This window comes from Tupaia chinensis, unplaced genomic scaffold, assembly GCF_000334495.1.
Source record: "Tupaia chinensis unplaced genomic scaffold, TupChi_1.0 Scaffold000273_1, whole genome shotgun sequence".
Taxonomy (NCBI): Eukaryota; Metazoa; Chordata; class Mammalia; order Scandentia; family Tupaiidae; genus Tupaia; species Tupaia belangeri.
In genome coordinates, this window is record NW_006159755.1 from 236253 (window position 1) to 247325 (window position 11073).

General features: G+C 46.7%; 1 protein-coding gene across 3 annotated transcripts in view; it reads right to left on the bottom strand.

The window, feature by feature from the left end:
* The window catches only part of LOC102485578 (HRAS-like suppressor 3), a 36739-nt gene that overhangs the window by 21958 nt on the left and 3708 nt on the right, over positions 1–11073 (bottom strand). For 2 of the 3 annotated variants that reach the window (XM_006149800.3, XM_014588323.2), the window contains exon 2: positions 10483–10560. In XM_006149800.3, coding sequence (XP_006149862.1) covers positions 10483–10497 — 15 coding nt within the window. In that variant the 5' untranslated portion in view covers positions 10498–10560. Of the gene's footprint in view, positions 1–10482; positions 10561–10790; positions 11034–11073 lie in introns of those variants that run through there. The other variant, XM_006149801.3, reaches the window with a different exon arrangement.

Sequence of the window (11073 nt, forward strand, 5' to 3'; positions counted from 1 at the left end):
TAAAATAGGATTAGGCCAAAACTGGCCCAGGACACCTCTGCCCTCTCCAAGTGAAATAGATAAATATATTAGGATTCCTCAAATTAAGTTTTAGATCCCTACAAAACTGTATAAGTATCATTCTTTATTAAGATCCATAAGAACTAATATCTATTCTTGAGATTTTCTTTTCTCAGCACCATTCCCAGTGATCACAAGATGGCTCCTGCACCGCATCTGCTTTCCAGAACCGCTTTCCAGAAACTGCATTCCATGAAGGCCTACCTACAATTGCGGACTGCACTAGACCCACCCTTAATCAAACCCTGAATAGAATCTTTGTTCTCTATTGTTAAAAACTTTATGAGCTGTTAATTGAAACACTAGCCCCTCTCCCTTTACTTGCATGTAACACGTTTTCAATAAAAACCGCACGATGATTCCTAGCAGCCATCACTCCTCAGAGAGCGATCTCTGAGGGGTGTCCGGCATAGGACGTGCATGAAAGGCATTGAGGCCTCTGTCTTCTGTTCACCTTCGCCGCCTTCGTCGAGATAACCCACCCACGCTGAGGCTGAACCCCAGCAATAGGGCACATGCACTCGCTGGAGAGACAGAGAGACAGAAAACAAGAAAGCAACCCCCCTGGGGGGAGGATGGCCATGCTGCAATCCCTTCTCCTCCATTCTCCTCTCGGGATTTTGGGCACACACACACACACACACACACACACAAGCACCCCAGCATGAGTTTCAAGCTGCCAGATCTAAGACTCATCTGTGGTAGATTATGTGAGAGTCCAGCGACCTAACCATTACACTTTCCGATGGTCCCTCATTGTGCATTTTTAACAGTCTCCTACCCTCCACCTCAGGGAAGTGATGATATAAGTGGTTCATGACATTCTTTGAGGAGCCTTTCACCTTGGAGAGGCCCACCTGTGCCTTAGAAGGTCAAGGAGTTCATTCATTTCTTCATTCACTTAAATACTGAGCTGTAGGCCAGGTACCAGCCTAGCACCAGAGCCCTAAGTTTAAGAACAAAGTAAAAATCCCTGCCTTCATGGAGCTTTTGTTCAGTTGAATGGGGAGATGGATGATTTAAACATATCTCAGTAAGTAAATCATCTAGAATCTCAAAGAGGAAACCAAACAAAAATTTCAAGAATATATATATATAAAGAAAAAGCAGGACGGAGTCAGGGGCTGAAACGTTGACTGTGTGAGAGTTCAACATTATCACTGAGCAGTGATGGAGGAACTAAGGGAGTGGGCCCTGCAGATGTCAGAAATATCCAGAAGAGAGAACAGCCCGAGTGAAGGTTCCAGGTGGGAGCAGGTGGGAGGAATAGGCCAGCGAGGCTGGAGTTGAGGTGGTGAGGGGAGAGAGTAGTAGGATAGAGGGCCCAAGAAGCTGCAGCAGGGGAGGCAGGTCTACAGCACCTGACAGCCATTCTAAGCTTTTCGACTTTGATTCTGAAGGACAGAGGCCACTGCCATCCCAGTTTGGAACACAGGAGAAACATGATCTGACTTTTTTAAAGGGTCCTCTAGCAGCTAGTTGAGGAGAGATCACATGTAGGGTGCAAAAAGAAGTAGGAGCTTGCTAGAGACAAGAGCAAGAGCATGACGGTGGCTCAGACACAGTGAGAGCAGGAATGGCGAAAAGTCTGGGATTCCGAATCTACGGTCAAGGAAGAGCCAACAGGCTTTGGTGATGGAATGAGGTGAGATGTGAAGGCAAGAGGAGACAGATGTTCCCAAAGTTTCTGGTCAGGATAACTGGAACGCTGAGCTGGGGCTGGCTGGAACAGAGCAGACTGGGGGAGGCCCAGGCACTATGCCTGGTCGCCCAGTGGAGAGGTAGGGGAGGAGGAGGGCAGCGCACACAGGAGTCTACAGCTCAGCAGAGTGTGGTTTCTGATGAGGGTCATTCTTTTTTAAAGAATTATTTATTTTATTTTATTTTATTTTGACCAGAAAGGGACAGAGTGAGAGAGAGAGAGAGGGAGAGAAAGCAAGCTGCCAGGTCTGGAACTCAAACCACGGTCATCCATATGGGAGTCCAGTGCCACCACCACGCCACCTGCCGGCTCCTCTTTTTAATTTTTTTCCCTATAGTTTATTATAAGTTTATTGATGTCAAAACACTTTCATTCTTTGCTTTTGTTCCTGTTTTCTTGATCAATTCTTCATTTTTCCTTCAAAAGGTTGCATGCCACACTCGAGGCAATGACACCACAGGTGAAGAACCCAAACATCTATCTGCAGCTACCTATATACTTATTACATGCAGTAGTGATCCTAGTATTTTTCACCACTATCTTCTATGACAAGTTTTGTAAAACATGTCTTGATAACCTTCATGCCATCTTCAAAATTCAGGCTTGTTGCACCTAGAAGTTCTCTTAGAGCCTGACAACAAGCTGGCACGGTCCAGCTGCATGGATGACAATAACACTTACATCTTCTCTTGGAGCCCACACAGAAAAGTGAAGGTCATTCTTGACCTTCATGAGAACAGCTCTCACTGGGAGCTGGAGACAAAGCCTGGCTGAAATGGATTTAAGTGAAGATGGGAGGAGAGGAATTGAGGATGATTTAAGAGGGTGGCACCTAAGATTTTTGCTTGAGTCTTAAAAGATGGGAGGGAGGGACCAGCAGATAATGGCTACATAAATGGACTCCCATGTACTTGACCCTAGGCCTGGTGACTTAAACTCATGCAGGGCGCGTGTGTGAGCGTGCCCAACATGCCAAGAGGAAAACGGAAGAGAAGAGATCGCGGCATGGCCATTCCCCCTGGGGGATGATTTCTCGCTTTCTGTCTGTCTTTCTGGCAAGCACATGCACCCTATAGCAAAAAAAAAAAAAAACCTCTCCTAAAAAAAGAGTGATAGAGGGCCAGCAGGTGGCATGGCAGCTAAGGGTGCTGGACTCCCACATGGCCGACCAAGGTTCAAGTCCTGGACCTGGTGGCTTTCTCTCCCTCTCTTTCCCGCTCTGGTCAAAATAAAATAAATAAATAAATAAAAAGTTAAAAAAAAAAAAAAAGAGTGATAGAGACAGAATTCAAATCCGGATCCAAAGACATTCAACTCCAACTCTCTCTACTGCTTACTGCAATCAGAAAAGGTGACACAGAGGAAGCGGCCTTTAAAAGGGAATACGGAGACAAGTAAATGGGGCACAGGAAAGAGAGGGTAGGCAGGGCAGAGGGTTCCACAGGAGCAAGAGGACTGCATGGGTGGGAGTCTTGGGGTGCTCTTCGGGTTGGGCTAGAAGCAGGATCCCTGGGGTGCAGTCTAGGCCTGGTTACTTTTGTTCGTTTGTATCCAGATGATTCCACTGTGTAGTCCAGAGTGAGAACTACAGGACAGGGGGTACGAGAAGGTGAAAGAAGGGTAAAACTGAAAAGTGAAGCTGAGATGGGCAAGTGCCTCATCTTTCAGGTGGGGAAACCGAGGGCTAAAGGGAGTGACATTACTTGCCCAGGGTCAGCCTGAACATGGCATTAACAGGACCCAGGGTTGTTCCCACCCATGCGAGAAGAACACAGCCTGGCCCTACAGTGGATAATAATCCATAGTCACCCCTTCTGTTGTGCATCAGTACAAGACTCCCAGCTCTGGGCACAGAGCAGAACCAGGGAGGAAACGTTTTCAACCCAAGCAAGAGTTCAAACAAACAAAAAGAATGCTTTCCTTTCGCTCACTCCAGGCCATTTAGGAAGCATTCCAATTACCCTCTCCCATTTGTTTCATCACAGCTTTAGGTTTTGAGTTTCTCTGAAATACTAAAAAAAAAAAAAAAAGAAAGAAAGAAAAAGAAAAAGAAAAAAAAATACAGAAAGTAGGATAATGAATGACTGTTCTGTTTTCAAATCAAGATGGGTTTAATTTTCAGAACTGGAACAGTGATTACACACTTCGGCTCCGTGTTCAAACTTGGGCTCAACTACTTACTAGCTGCATTTTCTTGGGCAAGTAACCCAACTTCTCCCAGCCTCTGTTTCTTCAGCTATAAAATATAGATAATTGTGCCACCTTATCTATGAGATTATGCTGAAAACCAAATAAATCAACACCTACAAAACACTCCGCAAATAGGCTCTGACACACAGGAAGTGGTCAGTAAATGGCAGTGTTTATTGCCATACTCCTGGGAGGTTTTTTAATTTATTTTTTCTAATTTTTCCCAGAGTGCGTGTGTGCTCACCAGAGAGAAACAGAGAGACAGGGGACGAACAGGGAGAAAGCACTCCCCGAAGGGAATGGTCATACCACAATCCCTTCTGCTCCATCTCTCCCTCCCATTGGGACTTGGCACACGCACATATGTGTCTGGCATATTTCTCAGGCCGTTGCTTCCAGCACTTGAACCACAGGGTGGGCCACGTGGGATCCAGCTGTCTCAACCCCCAGACCATGGAGCTGGTTCCTATGTTATTGTTATCATTGAGTTTTTTTATTCAGGAACGTCAGCTCCAGGACCAGCTGGAGATTCTGTGCAGATTGTAAAACCCACACTGAAACAAGTGTTCTGCCATGTTCCCCAAAACCACATGCTGTGGTAAGCATGGAAATCCCTAACTCAACTCCCTTCACTTCTGACACTCTGAGGGAAATGTCTGGGAGCTTGTGACACGAGGAAAATTTGAAGTCCAGGGTAAGTGCTGAGAAGGGACTTCCCAGCAAAGAGTTGAGTTTCAGTGTCAAGGTTTTGAGGAAAAGAAACGTGTCTGAGATACTAGACATCAATCCCATCTAGCTGAAGCAGAGTCCAGCCTACTCTGCTGACCCTTGGGGGCCTCAAGTGAGGCTCTCGGTGCTCTCATACTGTGTGACCTTCTGGGATTGCTTAACCCCTCTGAGCCTCATTGGAAAAATGGGGCTAAAACCCATGTGGTAAGGTTCATGTAAAGAATAATTGACACATGGGGCTAGCAGGTGGCATGGTGGTTAAAGGTACTGGATTCCCACATAGATGACCGCAGTTCAAGTCTCAGACTTGGCAGCTTGCTTTCTCATGTTCCTCCTCTCTCTCTCACTCTGTCCCTCTCTGGTCAAATTTAAATAAATAAATTTAAATAAAATAATTCTTTTTAAAAAAAGAATAACTGACACAATTGGGGTGAAGTCTCTAAAACCACTTATGCCTGTGACCGAGTTGAGACTCTGTTCTGCAGATGATGGGGGTGGGAGTGGTTTAGGGAAGGTGAGGAAGATGCCTGACTGGCCAGACTGCCCAGTCTCAGGCTCAGAGAGAAGGTGGAGGAGGGCTGAACACAGCATCCCTTCCCCTACTGCCACCCTGCACGCAGGGCTCCTAGCCAGTGATGGAAGGACAGTGGCAGCTCTGCCAACACCAGGCCCAGCCCCAGCAGCCCAAAGGTCACAAATATCCTGGGTAAAGACTCTCCCAGGCTCCTGACTGCTAGGCCCTAGTCCTGTTCTACATGACCAACCTTCCCCACTCATGAGTCAGAACTGCCCCTGCCTCTTGGACTCACCTGGGAATGACCCTGACAACCACCATCTGGCACTACTTAGGGTTTTCATCTGTTACCTGGCATATATACAGTAGCCCCATTTTATAGACCAGGAAACAGCTCAGAGATAAGAATTAAGGGCTCAAAGCTCCCCAAAAAGCAGGGCCTGGTTTCCACTGCAGGTCTACCTGAATCCAATGGCCAAGTCCTTCAAATACACTAAGTAAATAATTCAAATGAATCTACTGACAGCAGATATTGACTCCACTCCCCATGGGGAACTTTGCCTCTGCACCAGTACACTCTAGACCTGTAAGGCCTTGGTAGTTGGCCTGGAAAACGTCTACCTGTCTTGAACCTCAGGATAGGTTCAATGTCTCCACTCCCCAGTGTGCCCCCTGACACCCACGTATCTGCAGCCACAGCCTGTGTAGGAGGTGTCTGTGATTGCTGAGCTAAATCATGGGGAGGAGTGATCCATTTCCATGTCCAGCTCACCAGCTAGGGCAACATGGTGAGGGCCACGACTGGGTCTAATTCACCAGCATCCAGCCTGCCCCATACACTGTTCTCAGCAGAGGTCTGTGACCTAGAGGGATAGCTGCTTGTCCTAGAGCCTCTCTCAGCTGGTGGCTCCTCCAGAGTGAGGAAGAAGTCCTGCAGGGCCTGAAGCCCCAGCTGCTAATTGAGAAAGGTTCTCTTCCTCTCCCTTTCCCTTTGCATCTTAACTATTAAGTCATTGGGAAAGTCATGGCATATAGTTCTATGTAAAAATGTGTCATAACTTTCCCAATGACCCAATAGCTCTGCAAAGTCCAGCAGAACTTCAAGCAATAACTATCTTTAAAGGAGGTTACAGTCCAAAGACTGGAAAGGCCCATCAACTTCCTCATATTGTGGCACCTCGTTTTCACTTGGAGTCTTCATTCCTCCAGCAGCAGCCACTCAACAAGCCACAGACTGGAAGATGGGGAGGGTGGAGGAGGAAAGGCACAGAATCCTGGCCCACTCATTCTAGCAAAGTTGGAAAACAAAGAGGAGAAAGGAAGTCCGATCAGGAGGCACCCAGCTGCACTAAAGGAGCTTCAGGAAATGTGGATGCAGCCTCTTCTATCTCGAAGATGCACAAGAGCTGCTTTAACAACAACATTGTTAACATTGGTTAACAATGTTAACAACAACAGCTAACATTGGTCAGAACTAAAAGCTGGCAGGGGCATGCCCAGACTGGGGCGGTGGGAGCTGCCCCTAGTGCAGACACATAGGAATGGGTTGTCTATAGAGAATCTAAAAACAATCATAAAACCCACCAAAAGTTAGTCTGCTGGGACCAGCAGATGGTGTAATGGTTACGTTGCTGGACTCCCATGTAGTCAACTACAGTTTGAGTCCAGGACCCAGGGGCTTAAAACTCACACTGGGCATGTGTGCATGCATGCGTGCCCAAAATCCCAAAAGGAGAATAGAGAAGAAGGGATTGCGGTGTGGCCATCCCCCTGGTGGGTGATTTCTCGCTTTCTGTCTCTTTCTTTTTCTGTCTCTCTGGCGAACGCAGGTGCCCTACAGCAAAAATCTCTCTAAAAAAAGAAAAGAAAAGAAAAAGAAGTCTGCTTTTTATTACCACGTGACTGCCATTTCACCCACTGACAGTAATAAAATAAAGATGCTCTTCTACTTACAAGGGGGCTAGTTCTGGGTAAACCCATCAAAAATAGAAAAGATTGCAAGTTGAAATGCATCTAATATACAGTTAGCCTACCGAACATCATAGCTGAGACTAGCTTACTTATACGTGCTCCGAACACTTCCATTAGCCTACATTGGGCAAAATCATCTAATCCAACATCCAGTGTCAAATAGCTCATGTAATTTATTGAATACTATACTGAAAGTGAAAAACAAAATGGTTGTATGGGTCCTCCAACTATGATTTCTACTGAACACATAGTGCTTTTGTACCATGGGAAAGTTGAAAAATTCTAAGTCAAACCATTGTTAAGCTGGGACTGGCTATACTACTTTCCCAAAAGCTAGTTCACTGGTCTAAGTTATCATTGCTGCAATTATTATTGAGATTTAATAATATATAGGTTAGCCTCCAATTAGCACAATTTTATCTATAATAAAAGCTTTTCCTTCTCTATGGAGATTAATCCAGTTACACAGCCCCAAAAACACACAGACGCAGTTTCAGTAGTCAGTTCCTAATGACTCAGAGTGGTTCAAGCTCACTTTTCACACAGTTCATGTTGCCAATCCCTTCGGTCCTACATTTTCTTGTGTTTAAAGAGAAGAGGAAACAGTCTGTTCTGCCCATGCCAGAAGGAACTGAAAGAGTGGCATTCTAAAGCTTGAGTCATTTCTACCAGCTGGACTCTTGTCCTAAAGCAATGTGAAATAAATGTCAGTGTTCCCTAGCACTCAACTATGTTCCCTGATGTTGGCAGAAGAAACACTTGGGGGATTTTGCAAAATAAAATTAAAAATCTATAGTAAATTTTCTGGTGAATATGTTTTAGTGAAAATGTTTCAAATGTGGAGATATTTAAAAGCCACTAGAACGGACTTTTTAAAAGAATGGGCAGGGGACCAGCAGATGGCATAAGGGTTATATCGCTAGATTCCCACATGGCCGACTGCAGTGCAAGTCCTGGACCTGGCGCTTGAAACTCTCACCAGGTATGTGTGTGTGTGTGTGCGTGCGTGCCCAAAATCCCAAGAGGAGAATGGAGAAGAAGGGATTGCAGTATGGCCCACACCCCAGGGGGTCATTTCTCATTTTCTGTCTCTGTCTCTCTGGCGAGTGCACACACAAAAACCTGTAGCAAAAATCTCTCTCAAAAAAAAAATTGAGACAGTATTGTAATGTCTGTAACTTAATATGAAATGGAATGTTTATAGGTCTTCATGAAACAAATTCTAGTCCTTAAGGTATTTTCTAACTATTCATATCTCCATTGTTTCGTGTGAAAGTAATTTTCAAAATAGAAATTAATAAAAAGTGTGGGGCAGCAGGTGGCATGGTGGCTGGGGTGCCGGACTCCCACAGGGCCGACTACAGTTTGAGTCCTGGACCTGGTGGCTTGCTTTCTCACTTTCTTTCTCTGTGTGTGTGTGTGTCTCTCTCTGGTGAGAAATGTACCCTTTAACAAATTTAAAAATAATAATATGTGTTCTAGGATCACTTTGTGAGCAAAGATACATCGACAAATCTAGTTCTACTGAATATTTAACATAAATATGCAAAGAAGATCAATTTTGACAGTCAAAGACAACTTTCCAAAACAGAAGCCATAATGTTATTATTACTCATTTGTTTTTTGGGGGTTTTTGTTTGTTTGTTTGTTTGTTTGTTTTATTTTGTTTTTGAGAGAGAGAGTTTTGCTATAGGGCGCATGTGCTCGCCAGAGAGAGAAAGAGAAACAGAGAGACACCCCGCCCCAGGAGGATGCCATGCCACAATCCCTTCTCCTTCATTCTCTTCTTTGGACTCTGGGCACACACACACACATGCCCAGAGTGAGATTTTCTTTTTCTTTTTTTAAAAGAATTTTTATTTAATTTTATTTATTCATTCATTTATTTTAATTTAACCAGAGAGAGAGGCAAAGTGAGAAAGCAAACCACCAGGTCTAGGATGCAAATTGTGGTCAGCCATGAGGGAGTGTCCAGCACCTTGCCACCTGCTGGTCCCCCCTCCCTACTTCTTCTCTCCTCCCTCTTCTGTCGCCTCCCACACTGGCGAGAGTTTTAAGTCACCAGGTCCAGGACTCAAACCGCAGTCGACTATGTGAGAGTCTAGCCACATATTATGCCATCTGCTGGTCCCTTGTTTTCCAGTTCTTTATGTTTTTACTAGCACAAATACACATATAAAGTTCAATAAAAGAAAATGTTCACCCTTTGTGTTTCTTTTCTGGATATGATAACTATGCATTTCATGATTACTGATGAAAATAATGTTAAGAGAAGATGGTTATTAAAAAGTGACCACTCTGTATATCAAATATACCAGGTGTGCCATGATTCCAGACACTTTGTAAAGCTCTCCAATGGTTGAAATAATAATAACAACAATAACCCTGGTGAACTATGGTTGAGCCCTCAATATGCACACCAAACACTATTCTGAGCACTTCCTAAGTGTTACTGATACAGTCTTCGCTCCAGGGAACAGAGGGGATTTGAACTCCAGCGAAGGCTCACGGCTGGTGCAGTGGGAGGGCACACAATCCCAGGTAGGTCTACCTCAATAACCAGTACTCTGATGAACTTCTCTGCTAATGGCCTGCCACGTTGACGGATGGCATCGGCCAAAACGCTATAATTTCAGAGCCACACACACATCACGGTTTCAAAAAAGGAAAAGAGAGGCCAGCTGGCGGCGCAGCAGCAACCCAGAGCACATAGGACACAGGTGAGCCCGTGATCCTGCTGTCTGAGACTGGGTGTGAAAACGCTATTGTGGCCTTCACTTTGTCTCTCGACCTTGTGCAAGAAATAAACTTTTTAAAAAGGAAGGAAGGGAGAGAAAGAGGGAGGGAGAGAGAGAAAGAGAAAGGAAGGAGGAAAGGAAAAGCGAAAGCTGGGAGTTTGCTGGCAAGGCAGGGTCTTAAGGTAAGTCATCTGACACCAGAGAAGGCCCCCGCGGGTCATGACGGCTGGTCCAGCCTCAGACACCGCCCCAGGAATCTGCCCCAGTGTCCAGGTTCGGCTCCGAAGAGCAGCACCAGATCTTTGCGGAGAGGCCTCGCCCCTTGCTGCCTGGCCAGCTGCTGGGCCTGCCTTCTGCTGGGTCTGTTTCCGGCAGGACGAGTCCAAGCAGCCCACGCCAGGATGAGTACTGAGACAACTCCAACAGGTGGCCCCTGACCCCTGTCTGACACTTGATGCCCGCAGCTCATGGAGGCTGGGTCACCACATCCTCAGGAGCCTCTCTCCAAAGTAATACCGCAGGCTCCAGGGCAAGAAGGCACCCTCGAAACACGACACCCCGCCCCGCCCCACACTTACAATGGGTGCGCGCATCTTCTCTCCTGAAGTGGACCCTCAATGTCAGGCTCGATTTCGCTTTATCAGCTGCGTAAATGCCTGAGGGCGGGATGAGAAGCGGGATTCATTATGTTAGCACCGGGAAATAGGGTCCCCAAGACCCCAGGGGCCAATAGCTTATGCAAGAGAGACCGTGCGAGGTTTGTCTCTGCCAGCTCCAGTCCCCTAGGAACAACCAGCTCAGCGCCTACGACCTTCTCGGCGGCCCGCTCCCCGCCCTGCTTGCTCTTGAACGGGCGAAGCCCTCGCGGGGAACACAGATGGCTCACCCGATTCCTGAGCGGGCCACAGCGCAGGGGCGGGCGAGCTGGCTCAGAGTCAGCTCCCGGGTGCGCGGCGCGCAGGAAAGTCCGCGCGCGATGGGAACCGAAGCGCCCGGCTCGCCGGGTTCTTCTTCTAGTCCCCGTTGCGCCCAGGAGGCCGCAGCTGCTCGTCTAACTTGTTTACTCCCGCCCCACCCAACTTCTGCATCTCCCAGGCAGCCGTCGGGCACCGGAACACGAAACCAAGGAACTTGCCCTGCCGTACTTTGGAAGAAAGAACCGCTCCCCC